This window comes from Hyalella azteca, unplaced genomic scaffold, assembly GCF_000764305.2.
Source record: "Hyalella azteca isolate HAZT.00-mixed unplaced genomic scaffold, Hazt_2.0.2 contig5927, whole genome shotgun sequence".
Taxonomy (NCBI): Eukaryota; Metazoa; Arthropoda; class Malacostraca; order Amphipoda; family Hyalellidae; genus Hyalella; species Hyalella azteca.
In genome coordinates, this window is record NW_025936103.1 from 347,142 (window position 1) to 365,049 (window position 17,908).

Below are 17,908 nucleotides of genomic sequence, written 5' to 3' on the forward strand. Positions count from 1 at the left end.
GATCAGATAGACTGTGGACGTTCAGTTCACAGTCTCATTCTGCATCGGCACATCAATGTTAGAAGCGTCCGTTATTTCTGAGATTCCCTAAACTAATAGAACTAGATTTCGAAAAATTTAGGTTCATTTATTGAACTAAAATTCATCAAATTTTTCAATGACGAGGTGATTAACTATGTCTTCACGAGAAAATCTTTCAAGCCAAGTTCGTTTTTATATATAATAGGCGCCTAATTAAGCTGAGGTTGTACGGATTGACATTTGCAACTTGATAATCTCTTCCCTATAATCCCGCCATCCCAAATACCATCCAAATACAGTTGATAATTTGAAGTAAAAATTCTATATTCAATTGAAAGAACGTTCAAACAATTTAAAACATATACATAGAGCACGGAACGCCATTCATGAATTTATATCAATTGTTTGCTTAAATCGCAAATTAACTAAGAATTTAAAAGCAAAGAAAAGTCCACAAAAATTCATATCTTTATAGAAAACGTTTTCAATAAAGATATGAATTTTTGTGGACTTTTCTTTGCTTTTAAATTCTTAGAACTCCATTCATTTTGGCATTAAATTAATGCCAAAAAAACTGCAGGCGGCACCGTGCTTTACTGCTCATGGCGCTGCGCGTGTTCCCTGGGTACTGCACGTGGCGGTACTTACCTTACAAGAAAACTCAAGTTCATCAGGCACTTCTTACATCAGGCGAATATTGAAAGTATGGCCAGCAATGGTAGCACCAGCACAATTAACAAACTTCCACCATGGAGCCTAGCAGGTAGTCACGTGGAGTGGCAGCCGTACATCAAACTCCAGACTCCCAAATGCCACACCGGAAGAAGATCGGTTTCCATTCATTCGAAACAACAGGAATTAAAAATATGTGATCAGAGTTACTGTCTGCACCCGGAGTGCTATAAAAAAAACTTAACGGTATTTGATAAGTTTATTCGTTTATTTATTTCAAGCATTCCGTGAAGTTTTGCATTTATTCAAGAATGATTGTACGTACTCAAAAACGGAGATCGAATTCTGATAAAAAAATAAGCCATACCCTCCATTAATTATAGCCACACCGAACTGCGTCTTCTAACCTACATGAAAAAAATGCCATGAAAGTACAATTACCAACTCCAGGTATTCTCATAGTGAAAGTATTCAATTATGATTCAATCAAATTTCCACTGAGGAAAGGCGAAAATCAGGATCTGGACGTTCCTTGCTATATTTAGACGAGACCGGAAAAATTTATTAATTAATTCGAGAAAATATCACCTATGAATTATTTCATGCGCAATGTATTGGCCGTTGACTCAAAAATGACGTAACGCAATGTATTGGCAGTTGTGGCCCGGCAGCTATATAACTACCTTCATAAGTCAGGTCTCATGCCTCGCCTCCAGTCTGCATACCGTCGTCATCACTCGACGGAGACCGCCATGCTGAAGGTTCTTTCGGATATTCTGCAGGCGGTCGACTGTGGCAACATTGCGGCGCTGGCTTTACTCGATCTTTCACAACAGCTACTCCTAACGTAACCTAACCTAACCTGTGCCGCCTGTTGCGGTAGGGCCTGTTGCACTCCGGCCAGTTGTGCTGGGGCGCTGTGAAGCACTGGCTGTGTTGTGCAAAGCGGATTTACTGTTAGCCGGAGTTACCCACAGCTCATTGATCCGAGGCTATGTGTAGATATTGCATGTTGATGGTTGGCGTTGGACCCAGGGCCTGTTTACGAGTCAATTTCGTTACCCACGGCTGCGCTCCCGACCGTTTGATGTCACCGCTTCTTAACATCGCAGAACATTCGCATCTTGTTACGGTCTCAAACACGCAACTCACAGCTCAAATTTTTTGTTGCTGAACCAACCGGCCTCCTCGCCGATTCTGACCAGAAATTTGCTCACATGGAAGCTATAATCCCTATTATATTATTTATATACATAAGCTTCTATAGTATCACTGATCCCGAACATCTCTGATGCAATGCTACTACTCTGAACTGTAACCACTGTAATCCCATCATCCGAAACAGTTAATAATTTGAATCAAAAGTTCTATATTAAAACGAAAGATTGTGCAAACATACAATAAGCTCAGAACACCCATTCAAGTACTGTTTAGATATTTCGAGGAAACTTGATTCTTTTTAGTTTTGAATTGAGTTTACTCTAACATAAGAAACTATCCCATTTTAATTTCAAATCTATCACTCCCAGCCCTTTCTCTATGTCACAGGATTAAACATTCACCCGATGCAAGTGTTTGAAGGCAGCCAAGTGTGCGTCATGTCGTGCAAGTGTATATGCAGCAAAGTGTAACGCAATCAACTCGTTCGATGAAATACGAACGTTAGTTTTATTACGGAACTTACGAGCAGATTTTGTCAGTAAAAATGGTCGTCATATTAACAGACGATCTCAAACCTTAGCGAGGTTCCATTTTAAGTAAAAATTTTCAAGAACGGCAATTAACGGAACTTAGAAAACTAGAATGGTTAAAGTTAATTGCTGGAAGAGTGGAGATCAACCTATTCCTGCCGCAACAGGTGGCGAGGCTTCGTCACAATTATCTTTTTAAGTTTTTGGTCGACAACGCCGTTTTAGAAAGATTAAAGTATCAATAAATTCTCAAACTATAGGGTTTGGACAGAAGTTAAATAATAGTTTAAACTTTTAAGTTTCCAATAGCCCTCCAAGTGATCACTGGCAGAGAACTTGGGTGAACGATGGAGGTTTTGTCGTCATTTAATTTTACTAGAGGCGTCTTTAAAAAAATGTGGCAACAATAAATGCCGTGAAAAAATTAATTGGACTCTTTATTTTCGTCGATGTAGAACGGGAGGATGTCACTAATTCAATGGAGAAAATCTTACCGTGAAATTCAGGCACATGTTATGTGGAGGCGATCAATTCTGCACTCCTTTAGGAAAGTTGTCTAAACTATTCAAAGACCGTTACGTTTCGAATGCCCTTATGAGTAATTTCATAACCAACGAGTCAAAATCTGCATTAAGCGTCTTATTCCACTTAGCAGACCTGAAAAAATGAACAGTTTGGCACTTTCAAACTAATCAATCGGAATAGAAAATAACGAGTTGAATTTAATCGCGCTCCAGATATTTCCGGGTATGAATGAATGCTGTAGGAAAAATAAGATTGGAAAGAAAAATCCATGCCGACGTCATATGACTCCACAAACTTTATTAATAATTTTTGCATTGGACATTTTAACTTGACGTGGCAATTTAACATTTGATATCAGAAACATTCATGACCAGGAAATGAGAATTTGAAAATCTGCGGTTGTAACGAAATGAATGCTACATTTATTTCCAATCACCAGCAAGTGTTTCTCGAATCTAAATATTCGACCCGGATTCGAGTATATGACATTTATTCAGAACACGCAAAAAGAATCTTCAAAACTCAGCAGTGCTACTGAGCCGGCAACATAACTTTATGTCAATCAAACACAGATGTTTATAGATACAAATATGATCAACTAAATACCACCTAGGCCTCTCCATATTGAATTTCAGACATAAGTAGATGAACAGTCATCAAGCGCCAGTCGAGACGATTCGTCAATTCTTCAACATCGAATACTGTCGATCTGAAGAAACGTTTCGAGATTCAACTTCAGTTGGCGGCCCTGCACTTTAGTACAGATCAATGCATTTTTATACATACACTACAGTACCTACAATTGATCATGAAAGGGCTTAGCATCGACAAAAAACTCTGGAGTGATATACCAGGCCAATTCCAGCAGTTCCAAAAATCAATATAGGTTTCTAAAAATCAAGAGAGATTCCAGCAGTTTAAGCTAAATCAAGAGGTTTGAACTCAAAATGAACTCTAAATACCAACTAGGACCCTTGTTAAATTTTTTTATTTATATATAGGCACCCATCCTCTTTAGCCAGAACAGGCGAAACAATATTCAGCAAGAGTCTTCAATCCTTTAATATCGAATGCAGAAGATCTGGAGAACCGGTCTATGATTTCATTTTCCACTGCTCGACCATGAAGAGTCCTATTATAGTTCAGGTCGACGTCATTACGTAGATTTCTTCCAGAAATTAAAATCTTTCAACACATTGCATGGTTAACGGTCGAGGTTGTACCGTTGCCACGGACACGTTATATCCGATCAATCCAACCAGTCCAGTAATTTTATCAGCATTAGTACACGAAAATTGTACATGCAAACGCCTACTAAGTACAAGAACGTTTTATGGAGACTATCATTCGAGCTTGACAGACGGTTTCCATTCATTCGCATCACTCACATTTTCTGCATCTTGCGCAATTGTTTTTGCTACAACATGTTCCTATGAAAATTAAGCGAAAGCTATTTTAAACATTGGGAGGCATTCTAAACGAGAATTTGGATAGCCATAATTAAGTTTATTAACAATTTTCCATTATCCATTTTCAAGTCCGGTAACAACAATTTCTTTGAATGATTAACATCTGTTCATGATTCGATATGCAAACATTTACGGCAAGGAGAATGAGGCGGTATTTAACTAAATAACTATCGGTCTTTTCCTTTTAATCAATCGGAGAATAATTTGCTTCGTATTTATTAGGTAAGAAAACTACTGTTATATTACGTCAATACTTCGAGCCAAAAAATCTACATAAATTTACGTTTTATTGCTCAACTATTAGCGCGTAACAAATGGAAATCGTAAATAATTTGCTAAGGTTCTACACAATCATCCTACGAGCTCCACTTCAGTGAATTACAAAAACATTACCTGTACAATTTTTAAGCTGCATCAGAAACTTTATATTTACCATGGGATTGGCATATTAATTCGCGCGGCAGAAGGTCTCTCTCGTGTTGTATTCAATCCATTGAAGGTGATTAGCAACCTTCTCATATAACCCGGGGTGTAAAGGATCTGTACACGGTTGGAGGCCTCCCATTACGATTCCCAGCTGAAAGTGACGTCCCTTAGACTGGACGGTCAGCGGACCTCCCGAATCTCCGTCGCACCCGGATTGGCCATCAGTTCTTAAAGTGCAGACGATATTGTCAGTGATGGCCAAATATTCCTTGCCGCGGTAGTAAAAAGTGCACTCTTTGTTGTTTATGATGCGGAGATTAACTTCCTTTAGCACTTTAGACGATTCCCCTTGTACACTAGCCCTGCCCCACCCTGTTACAGTTCCATAAGTACCTTCGTAGTCCGAGTGTTGCAAATTGAAAGGTAGACATACTGGGGAAATTCTGTTCGAATACGTCACTCGGGCAGCCAATTTCAGCAAGGCAATGTCATAACCAAGATTAATGCCGGAATAAGGATGGATAATTACCAGAGATACATTTACTCTTCTGCCGGACTTTCCGTTTAGCCCAAACGTATTTGTACCCAGCACTACCTCAACGTTCTCCATTGCTTCATCTTTCATGCAGTGCGCGGCCGTCAGCACCCACTGATTGGAAATTAGGCTTCCTCCACAAAACGGATCGTCTATTCCTCTATTAGCGATGCCAACCATCCAAGGATATTCAGCCGTCGACGCAGCGCCACCTCCAACCACTCTTGGCGCTGGATACTCGAATCCACAGTCACAGTTACTTACGGAGGGGGCTTGGGTGGAAGTAGCTGTCGTTGGAGTCCTTATCGTTGCAGTAGTTCTAACGAGAGTGGGAGGCGGAGTGCCTACGTAACAATAGTATCCTGGCAGATTGACATCCTCAGGGACCGTGTTGATGAATTTCAGCGCTACTCTGTTAGTGGCCGTCGTAAAAATCAGCGACTGACGATAGCCACAATAAGTCACGGCATCGGCATAGTTGGTATCCCCGGAAGGCGAATACAGGAACTTTGCGTATCTGCAGTCGCGGTCGTACATGATGGACAAGGGGTGGCAGAGCACGGAAATTTTTTGGCCATAAGGGGCATAGCCTTCGAAAACGCAGGTGTGTGACGTGCCTGGGCCTTCGCTGATTACATTGAAAGATAAGAATTCGTATACTTTACCAGTTTGAAGAGCAACATTTATCTCGTTACTACAACATTTCACTTCACCCCACAAGGCGAGAGTTACTACAATCGCAAATAATACCATCATATTCGTGAATTTCCTCTAGATACAATCAAGTGGATTTCCTTATTCTTAGAAATTGTTTGAATGGAAAGCCTAATAAGCGAAGCTTATGTCGTAGAAAGTCACAGTGAGAACTTGCAAGCAGAGACTGGATTGCTGGGTCTACACACGGTCAGGTTGAAGGAGAGACTGTGGTAATTTAGTTCACACTCTCAATATACGTCGGCTAATCGATTTTAGATGCGTCCGTTATTTCTGTAAGATTCCTTGAATGAAAAAGCCTGGATTACCTGAAATTTAAGTTCACTTACTGAACTAAAATTCTTCATTAGTTTCAATGACGAGGCGATTAACTGAAACGGCTTTACAAGAAAATCTTTCATGCCAAGTTCGTTTTTAGATATAACTAACGCTTAAGCCGAAGTTTTACGGATTGACTATATGTGTACGTTCAGAATCCCCTTATTTTTAATAAATAATATAGTAATAGCGGATTCAGCGTTTATTACTTCGTAGGCTTGTCGCTGCTTCTTAATATCGCAGAACATTTACAGCTTGTTGCGGTCTCGAACACGCAACTCACTGCTCCTATTTTGCGTTGCTTGACCGTCCGGCTTCCTCGCCGAATCTTACCAGAAACTGGCGCACCGGTAGCTGGAATCACAGGGTGGCCAGTCCAGAGTAGCAAGATTGGAGTAAAGAGGTGCGGGTTCGATCCCAGCTCTGTGCACCAGTTTCTGGTCAGAATCGGCGAGGAGGCCGAGCGGTTAATTAAGTAAAGCAAAATTGAAGCAGTGAGTTACGCGTTCGAGACCGCAACAAGCTGTGAATATTCTGAGATGTTAAGAATCGGCGAAAGGCCTACAGCCTAATAACGCTGAAACCGCCATTATTACTTATTATTATAAATCCGCACATCTTAGCTGCAATGCTAGTACTCTCAACTGTAATCCCCCTCAGGCATACTCGGCTGGTGCCGAATGGGATTCTGTCACTATATATATACTTTGTTTCATTATGACTCCAGTAGTAAATGAAATGTCAATATGAATATTTACATGCTTATTCAGCTATTCATTTGAAATTTCTCTATTGATAAAAAAAAGTATGTTAACTTTGTATAACATCTGTTATGATAGAGGAAAATGTTGTAAATCGATGTTCATTTTACATACGACTTACCGAAAATTTGTGTGACATAAGGCAGTAAAATTATTTATTCTCTACCCGTCAGGATTAAATACACATGTCTGAATCAACATCTATTTTAAAAATATTTCTCGCCAAAAACTAGTTATATACGAGCCAACTGCCAAGAGGAGTAAAAATCTCATGTACTAACTGCTCAAATGCAGGCGTTGTGGAAGGTACGAGGGGAAACTGATGCTGTATATTACTTTCCTGCCAGGGGCCATACTTTCAGAACTCGCTAAGTGAATGTAAGTACTTACGCTCTATTTTCTTGTCTATGATTGGTGGATTTTGCTTGAAAAGCCGACAATGATTGGCTGATGAACTTACGATCTCTTAACTTTTTTTTTAAGTATCGCCACTGTTATTCCACGAAGGGCAGTACGGAGAAGGGAAACTCAATGAGAGGCGAGGAATAATACGTGGCCAGCCGTCGGCCGAGGCAAATTAGTTATAGTCGACATCTGGCCATTCCTCGGCCACCTGAAAGCCAATAGTTGCCGCAAAAAAAAGGAGTTGGCTAGGATATCATATTACAAGAAGGGCCCATACTTTCAAAAAAAGTTAAGAGATCGTAAGTCCATCAGCCAATCATTGACGGCCACGCAAGCAAAATCCACCAATCATAGACAAGAAAATAGAGCGTAAGTACTTACGTTCACTTGGCGAGTTAGTTTTAAATGTATGGCCCAAGGACCACAAGCTCTAGAGCAGCGACTAGCCGAGCTGATAGAACCGATCGGGGATTTCACAGGATGGTCGCGAATACCTCGCTCTCAGACTTCGCCACACTGTGACTACAAGCCTTAATCCCATCATCCGAAACAGTTGATTATTTGAAGCAAAAATTTTATATTAAAATGGAGGTCAGTTTAAACATACATCTAGCACAGAACTCTCGTTCAAGTCCTGTTGAGATGTATGAAGGAAAATTTATTATTTACTTTTGAATTGAGTTTACTCCAACATAAGAGACTATCGCATATTAATTTCAAATCTGTTGAAGGCAGCCAAGTGTGACACAATTAACTCGTTTGATTAAATATGAATGTTTTTTTATTACGGAACCTACCAGTGGATATTGATACAAAAAAAGTCGTCAAATAACTGACGATCTCAAATCTTTACAAGGTTTCTAGAATTAAATTCTCTTAAAATTTCTCATTTAGACTTTTATAACGGCAATTAATACAGCTTAGAAAACTAGAATGGTTGAAGTTAATTCTTAGGAGTGGGGATCAACCTATTTCCTGCCGCTTCGTCACAATTATCAATTTTTATAAGTTTTTTGTCGACAACGCTACTTTAAAATTATTTAAGTTCAAACAATTCTCCCAAACTATAGGATTAAGACAGAAGTTAAAAAATATATTTCCAGCCAGTGGAATGACGCAGAATTGAACTATATCAATTTCATTACTCCACACCATCAACCGGGGGGATGATTTGCCAAGGTTTTTTATTTAAGGTTAAAAAATTTCGGCGAGCGCGTTTAAAATATACATGGGTTCAAGAACCTATACACTTTCATCTTTCCATGCTCTACAATTTACGCGTGACAAATGGAAGTTGGAGAAAGTTTTGCTAGGAGTGTACACAGACATCTAACTAACTTAACATAGTACAATAACATAACATGCTGACATATTTTTCTTTACTTACATCAGAATTTTTAAATTTACCATAGGATATCAATTCACTTTACAGAACGTCTCTTCTGTGTTTTCTTCGATCCATTCAAGGTAATTAGTAACTTTCGTATAGACTCCTGGTTTTAAGGGATCTGCACACGGCGGGAGGCTCCAGGATACAATCCCCAGCTGGATGTGACGTCCCTTAAACTGGACGGTCAGCGGACCACCTGAATCTCCTCTACACGAGTCCTGGCCAGGTCTTAGGGTGCATAACATATTATCCGTGACTTCATACAGCGAACTGCCGGGGTAGTATGCAATACATTCTTTAAAGCCTATGATGCGGAGATCAACTTCTTTTAGAACTTCAGACAGATCTTCTAGTTCACCAACCCTGCCCCACCCCGTTACAGTTCCATAAGTACCTTCGTAGTCCGACTGCCGCATATTGAATGGTAGACACACGGGGGATATTATGTTCGAATAAGTCACTCGGGCAGCCAACTTCAGCAAGCCAATGTCACTATCATACGTAACTCCATTATAATAAGGATGGATAATTATCCGAGATACCTTAACTCTTCTGCCGGACTGCTGATTTAGCCCAACCAGATTTGTACCCAGCAATACCTCTAAGGTCTCGAGTGTTTCACCTATCATGCAGTGCGCGGCTGTCAGCACCCACTGATTGGAAATGAGGCTTCCTCCGCAGTTAGGCCTGTTTATTTCAATTTTAATGACCCCAACCATCCAAGGATATTCAGCCGTCGACGCAGTATCTCCACCTGCCACTCTTGGCCCTGGATTCTCGAATCCACAGTAACAGTTGCTTACGACGGAGGCAGTTGAGAAGAGCTTAGCTTTGGCGAGAGACGCAGCCGTCGGAGTCCTTATCGTAGCACTATTTCTGATGAAAGAGGGTCGAGAGCCTACGTAACAATAGTATCCTGGCAGAGGGACATCCTCAGGGACCGTGTTGATGAATTTCAGCGCTACTCTGTTAGTAAGCGGCGTAAAATTCAGCGCCTGAGTGTAGCCACAATAAGTCACGGCATCGGCGTAGTCGGTATCCCCGGAAGGTGAATACAAGAACTTAGCGTATTTGCAGTCGCGGTCGTACATGATGGACAGGGGGTGGCAGAGCACGGAAACTTTTTGTCCAAAGGGGGCAAAGCCTTCGAAAACGCATGTGTATGACGTGCCTGGGTCTACGCCGAACTCATTAATAGTTTTGAATTCATACACTTTATCAGTTTGAAGAGCAATATTACTCTCGTTACTACAACATTTTACTTCACAACTCATGGCGATGGTTGTTAAAATCGCAAACAATACCAACATATTCGCAAGTTTCCTCTGGATCCAATCAAGATGATTTTCCTTACTTTCGGGAATTGTTTGAATAAGAAAGCTAACAACCGAAGCAAATGGAGTGGCGAGTCACAGTAGGCAATGACATGCAGAGAATGTATTGCTGGATCTGCACACGGTCAGGTTCAAGGAGAGACTGTGGACGTTTAGTTCAAACTCTCAATTTACATCGGCTCATCAATGTTAGAAGCGTACGTCACTTTTTTCTGTAAGATTCCCTAAACTAATATGCCTAGATATCTGGTCGAAATTTCAGTACATATACTAAACTAGAAAGTCCTCAAAAGTTTCCATAACGAAGTGATATACTATGACATAACGATAAAATTTTTCAGGTCAAGTTCGTTTCTATTTATAACTAGCGCTTAAGCCGATTGTACGGATTGACAATAATTGTACGTTGAGAATCGCCATATTCTCATTAAAAAATATAAAAATGGCGGACAATGCGTTTATTATTAAGCCGATTGTACGGATTGACAATAATTGTACGCTGAGAATCGCCATATTCTCATTAAATAATATAAAAATTGCGGACTATGCGTTCATTAGGCCGTAGGCCTGTCGCTTCTTCTTCATATCGCAGAACATTCACAGCTTGTTGCGGTCTCGAACACGCAACTCACTACTCCCACTTTGCGTAGCTTAACCGTCCAGCCTCTGGCCGATTCTGACCAGAAATTGGAACAAATGGAAGCTGAGATTCCCATTATGTTATTGATATATATAAGCTATTATATTATTGAACTCACACCTCTCTACTCCAATGCTAGTACTCTGAACTGTAACCACTCGGCCACCCATTCTTCTATTCTTAATTTCATCATCCGAATCAATTGATAATTTCAAGATAAATTCTAAATTCAAATGAAGCACCGTTCAAACATACCTTAAGCACAGAACCCCGATTCAAGTCCTGTTTGTATATATGAAGGAAACTTGATTTTTTTAGTTTGAATTGAGTTTACTCCAACATGAGGAACTATCGCATTTTAATTTCAAATCTATCCTTCCCAGCCCTTTCTATCACAGTATTCTACAATCATCCGATGCACGGTAGAGGCATCTACAGACGTTATATTGTCAAACATGTCTCTCGTCAAGCACGTCTTTAGTTTAACATTTCTTCAATGTATATTCCCTCACTTAAATGCATTCAATTAAAGCATTATTTGTTCTATTTAGAGTGTTAACTTTTTTAACCGTGTTTCACTTCTAGACAATTATTTAATGTTAAGTTTTAAGAATCACAGGAGAAGCTTCGTAACAAAACAATGAGTAGTCCTCAACAAATCGCAAAATAATTCATGCATTTTTCGGGGATCTCTCCTCGTCTGATAGTTCCCGCTTGAACTTGCAGATTGAATAAATTGATTCGGGACAAATTATATTGAATGTGGATTATTAAATACATAATCGCATTTATCGACGCACCTGTAGTTGAGGTTTCACCTGAGCTAAAATCAAGCCATTTGCATCAATTTATTTTATGTAACTATTTGTAAATTAAAACTGGCTTCCAACGCTATTTTCAAGCTCTTGCCTCTATGTAAAATAACAGTGGCGCAACGTGAGGATAACATTTGCTTATCCATTCTGTGGAAATGCGTCATGTCGTGAAATTGTTTGAAGGCAGCCAAGTGTGAGGTTTCTAGAATTAAATTCTTGAAACTTAAAAAAAATCAAAAACGGCAATTAAGATCTTGCACTAAATTGTTAAAGTTAAATAGTAGTAGTAGTGTAATGGTTTGCTAGCCCTTCATCTATCAAGCTATTTCGCACCGAAGGTCAGAATATAACATCGCTAAGGAGGCGGAAGGTCTCAATTATTCAAAATCTAAAGTTAATCATCACCCACAAGGAGCGGAAGGTCTCAGTTGTCCAGCCCGCTGAAGCTGGCTCGAAGGAAGCAGCGTTAGCATCTCAAAGAGACGAAGTGACAAGGAGGGACAAGTGACAAGGAGGGACAGGTGACAAGGAAGGACAGGTGAAAAGCAACAGAAACTAAGATACTCGAACAAGTGGTCGCTTACACGGGACGTCGGCCTCCCGCATGAGGGAGACAGAAGGGAAATGTAAGGAATCCTACCTACACAATAACTTCATGTAAGGAATCCTACCTACATAATAAATTAACCCTACAACTGAGACCTGCAGTCAGTCACCACGATCTCAGCGGTGGGGCGCTCAGGAATAATCATCCTAGGAGCGCGAACCCCCATAGGACTTCTGACGAGCACAGACACCCGTCAGAAGTCCCCCCTGAGAGGTAAAGTTGATTAATAAAAGAGTGGAGATCACCCTATTCCAGTCGCAACAGGTGGCGAGGCTTCGTCACAATTGTCAATTTGTACAAGTTTTTTTGTCGACATCGCAGTTTCAAAAAGATTTAAGTTTCAATGAATTCTCCCAAACAATAGGGTTTGGACAAAAGTTAAATAATAGTTGAAACTTTGAAAAAGTTATCAATAGCCCTCCAAGTGAACACTTGCAGAGAACTTGGGTGAACGATGGAGGTTTGTGGTCATTCAAAACTACTAGGTTTCTTTAAATTAAATGTGTCAACAATAAATGCCATGTAAAAAATGAATTAGACTCATTATTTTCGTCTTGTAGAACGGGAGGATTTCACTAATTCAATGGAGGAAATCTTTTAGTGAAATTCAGGCGCGTTTTATGTAGGCGGTTGATTCTATACGCTTGCCGAAAAAAAAGTTGCCTAAACACTATTCACAGACCGTTACGTTTCGAATGCTATTGTCTGTAATTTCATAACAAACGAGTCCAAGTCTGCATTAAGCGTCTGAGCAGACTAGCAAAAATACACAGTTCGGCTGTAGCAGACAATTAGATCGGAGAAGAAATTGACGAGGTGAATTTAATTTAGACGCACTCTAGAGATTAACGGTCATGAATAAAGGCTGTACTAAATAGAAAATTAGGAATAATATTCAATGCCGAAGTCAATTAACTCAACAAACTTTATTAATAATTGTTGCATTGGACATTCTTAACTTGACATGGCAATTTAACATTTGTTAGGAGAAACGTTCTTTACCAGTAAACGAGACTTTGAAAATCTGCGCTTCTAACGAGAGGAAGGCTATATTCATTACCAACCATCAGCAATAGGGTTTCACGAATCTAAATGTTTGATCCAGATTTTATTATATTACATCAATTCAGAAAACGGACAAACAATCTTCAAAACTCAACAGGGCTACTGAGCAGACACCATTACTCAATGCTAATTAAATAAAGAGGTTTATTAGCATAAATATGAAAACCGACTAGATACCAACCAGGCCTCTTCATTGAATCTTGGACACAAGTAAATGCACAGTCATTGAGCGACAGACGAGAAATTTTCAGACGAATCGTCAATTCCTCAACATCGAATACTGTGGATCTGAAAAAACGTTTTGCGATTCAAAAGCGTTCAACAGATCAATACGCTTTTATACATTCGCTAAAGCACCTAAAATCGATCATGAACGTGCTTATCATCGACGTTAATCTGTTGTGCTACCATGCCAATTACAGCAATTCTATCCTAACATGACCATTTTCACTGGACATGCAAATGCACATACTAATAACGAGATCATTTTCGTAATGCCCAACGTCGTGCCTTTCATTCGGGTTCAACGAACAATCTCCATTCACGCAGATTATCAATTTCAATTGCCTATACTGATTGATGTAATCATCTATACGTCCTATAACTTCGGCCTCTAATAATACAGCTAAAACTTTCCTAAGCTAAAGTATCATTAGGATGCATTTGAAATAAGAAATTAATTTAGCCATCCTTAATCAAGGTTCCATCTCGGCATCTGTTTTCAAATGCCGTTGCAAAGCTTCTATATAAGATGTACTTTTTGTCTGCGTTGAAGTTAATAGATTCATCAGCCCCTATATTTTCAACCGCTGTCCTCAATTCGATACGCTAATATTTACTGCCAGTTGAATGACGCATTATTGCATGGACTAAATCAATTTCGTAGTTCTCACTATCGATAGGGGAATAATTTGCCAAGTTTGTACAAGGTCGAGAAATTTCGGTGACTACGTGAAAGCTGAGCGTGCATGAATCAATATACATTCATATCTCTATATGCTCATCAATTTGCTAGGGTTTTACACGAACATCGTATGAGCTCAACATAAGTGCAATACCAAAATTTGCCTGCAGATTTTTCTTTACTTACATCAGAATCTTGTAATATACCACAATATATTAATTCACTTTGCAGAAGGTCTCATGCGTGTTATTTTCGATCCATCTGAGGAAATTAGTAACTTTCGTATAAACACTGGGGTTTAAAGGATCTGTACAAGGCGGGAAACCCCAGGATACAATACCCAGCTGGATGTGACGTCCTTTAGACTGGACGGTCAGCGGGCCACCTGAATCTCCTTTACACACGCCCTGGGAAGGTCTCGCAGTGCAAAACATATTATCTGTGATTTTATAGAACCCCATGCCGCGGTAGTAAACGATACACTCTTCATAGCTCATGATGCGGAGATCAATATCCTTTAGAACTTCAGACAAATCTTTTAGTTCACCAACACTGCCCCACCCCGTTACAGTTCCATAAGTACCTTCGTAGTCAGAGTGCCGCAAATTGTAAGGTAGACACACGGGTAAAATTCTGTTCGAATACGTCACTCGGTCAGCCAACTTCAGCAAGGCAATGTCATTATCCTTCATATATCTGGGTCTATAATAAGGATGGATAATTACCCGAGATACCTTGACTCTTCTGCCGGACTGCTGGTTTAGCCCAACCAGATTTGTACCCAGCACCACCTCTACGTTCTCGGGTGTTTCATCTGTCATGCAGTGCGCGGCCGTCAGCACCCACTGATTGGAGATGAGGCTTCCTCCGCAAGAAAGTCTGTTTTTTCCATTTTTAAGGATGCCAACCATCCAAGGATATTCAGCCGTCGATGCAATACCACCACCTGCCACTCTGGGCCCTGGATTCTCGAATCCACAGTCACAGTTGCTTACGGAGGGGGTTTGGGTGGAAGTAGCTGTCGTTGGAGTCCTTATCGTTGCAGTAGTTCTAATGAGAGTGGGAGGCGGAGTGCCTACGTAACAAATGTATCCAGACAGAATCACATCCTTGGGGACTGTGTGGATGAATTTCAGCGCTACTCTGTTAGTGAGCGTCGTAAAGTTCAGCGCCTGAGTGTAGCCACAATAAGTCACGGCATCGGCGTAGTCGGTATCCCCGGAAGGCGAATACAGGAACTTTGCGTAAGAGCAGTTGCGGTCGTACATTACAGCCCCTGGATGGCAGAGCACGGATATCTTTTGGCCAACTGGAGCATAGCCTTCGAAAAGACACGAGTATGTCGTGCCTGGGGCGGGACTTGGTTCACCTACAGACGAGAATTCGTACACTTTATCAGTTTGAAGGGCAATATTAGTTTCGCCGCAGTAAGTTGCCGCACAATTCTCACTCCCTAAGGAGAGAATTAGTACAAAAGCAAATAATACTGGCATGTTGGTAAATTCCTCAAAGTACAATATTTGTCTCTGATTTCGGGAATCTTGAGTTTAACGAGACGTGGCAATGCTTACTTTCCAGTAAATTACGAGATAAGTCAAAGACGGATGTGGCAAGCAAACATTAGAGACGGTATTAGAGCGTCCTCGCACGGTTACGATCACCGAACGACTGCGGGTTGCGGACTTGAGTAACTTGGGAGCGCAGCCCTACACCACAAATTTAGGTCAAAAACAAGCCCTAGCGCCATCGCCTACCCTATAATGCAATAACTAAACTCAGCTCACACCCAAGAAGCTGTAGGTAACTGAGTCATCTCCACACACCAACTTTAAGCAACACCTACCTCACGCCACAGCCTGGTGAATCAAATAGTCAATTGTCAACAGGTCCTACTCCACAGAATTGTACCCCATACTATCACTTCTTACACATGCCGTAAGCCAAGGGCTATGCAGGGGTCTATACTGCGTCCCAGTAACTCGACACTCAGTATACGTCGACTCTTCAATAGAAGCACCCGTTGGTTCTGTACGATTCTTCAAACGAATACACGCAGAAAACTTTCTTAAGTTCAATGACATTATATGTAGTTTTCAAGAGTTCCAATGACGAAGTGACTTGCTAAGGCTTTATGAGAAAATCTTTCAGACGAAGTTTGCTTTTATATATAACTAGCGGTTAAGCCCAGTGTTGCACGAATTGCTGATCCGTGAAATTTAGGAAAACTTTTATTCCTAACCACGTTATCATAAATCCATCTCACCGAATTCAGTAGATTATTTGAAATAAAAGTTCTGTACGCAAATCAAGGAACGTTCAAGCACATTTAACACAGATCTCCTCAAGTAAAGTTTTGACATTTGAAGCAAACTTGATATTCTAGTTTGAATTGAGTTTACTCTCACATGAGTAAATATCGAATTTTAATTCAAATCTATCAATCCCAGCTATTTCTCTATGCCACAGTTCAATAAGGGCTGCCTGCAGATTGCAGACCATTAAAAATTTTTCATGACGAGTTTTTTGTTACTTTAAAGGAGCGATGACTAAAGAATTTGGGTTGGGCGACAATTATTCGATAATTATCTTTTTTTTATTTAACAAAGGAAGGCATTTTTCGTCATCCGACACGTTATATTGTCAACCACGTCTCAATCCTTACCTCATCCGACACGTTATTGTCAACCACGCCTCAATCCTTACCTCATCCGACACGTTATGTTGTCAACCACGCCTCAATCCTTACCTCATCCGACACGTTATATTGTCAACCACGTCTCAATCCTTACCTCATCCGACACGTTATATTGTCAACCACGCCACATCATCACGTCTTTGCTACGTCACCACATCATCACGTCTTTGCTACGTCACCACATCATCACGTCTATGCTACGTCACCAAATCATCACGTCTTTGCTACGTCACCATATCATCACGTCTTTGCTACGTCACCACATCATCACGTCTTTGCTATGTCACCACATCGTTACGTCTTTGCTACGTCACCACATCATCACGTCTTTGCTACGTCACCACATCATCACTTTCTTTGCTACGTCACCACATCATCACGTCTTTGCTACGTCACCACCTCATCACGTCTTTGCTACGTCACCACATCATCACGTCTTTTCTACGTCACCACATCATCACGTCTTTGCTACGTCGCCACATCATCGCGTCTTTGCTACGTCACCACATCATCACGTCTTTGCTACGTCATCACATTATCACGTCTTTGCTACGTCACCACATTATCACGTCTTTGCTAAGTCACCACATCATCACGTCTTTGCAACGTCATCACATCATCACGTTTTTTCTACGCCACCACATCATCACGTCTTTGCTACGTCACCACATCATCACTTTCTTTGCTACGTCACCACATCATCACGTCTTTGCTACGTCACCACATCATCACGTCTTTGCCATGTCAACACATCATCACGTCTTTGCCACGTCAACACATCATCACGTCTTTGCCACGTCAACACATCATCACGTCTTTGCCACGTCACCACATCATCACGTCTTTGCCACGTCACCACATCATCACGTCTTTGCCACGTCACCACATCATCACGTCTTTGCCACGTCACCACATCATCAC

General features: G+C 40.6%; 2 protein-coding genes across 2 annotated transcripts; both read right to left on the reverse strand.

Annotated features, from left to right (window-relative positions):
* Window positions 1-3,169: 3,169 nt before the first annotated feature.
* LOC108669864 lies at window positions 3,170-10,426 on the reverse strand. The gene is made up of 2 exons (XM_018157295.2): window positions 8,963-10,426; window positions 3,170-6,110 (listed from the first exon to the last, which is right to left on the reverse strand). The coding sequence occupies exons 1-2, from the start codon at window positions 10,235-10,237 to the stop codon at window positions 4,827-4,829; spliced, it is 2,559 nt and encodes an 852-aa protein (XP_018012784.2). The 5' UTR covers window positions 10,238-10,426; the 3' UTR covers window positions 3,170-4,826.
* Window positions 10,427-13,243: 2,817 nt separating this feature from the next.
* Window positions 13,244-15,986, reverse strand: LOC108669868 (clotting factor G beta subunit). Its single transcript, XM_018157300.2, has one exon. It carries the CDS (start codon window positions 15,783-15,785, stop codon window positions 14,508-14,510), a length of 1,278 nt encoding a protein of 425 aa, XP_018012789.1. The 5' UTR covers window positions 15,786-15,986; the 3' UTR covers window positions 13,244-14,507.
* Window positions 15,987-17,908: the final 1,922 nt, after the last annotated feature.

What these genes read in the sequence shown, in the direction of transcription:
- LOC108669864 (XM_018157295.2), bottom strand. Translation starts at nt 10,237, where the DNA reads ATGTTGGTATTGTTTGCGATTTTAACAACCATCGCCATGAGTTGTGAA. An exon ending in CAGAAGAGACGTTCTGTAAA is followed by an intron (nt 6,111 to 8,962) that starts GTGAATTGATAT and finishes GATTGTATCTAG; the next exon opens with AGGAAATTCACGAATATGAT.
- LOC108669868 (XM_018157300.2), bottom strand. Translation starts at nt 15,785, where the DNA reads ATGCCAGTATTATTTGCTTTTGTACTAATTCTCTCCTTAGGGAGTGAG.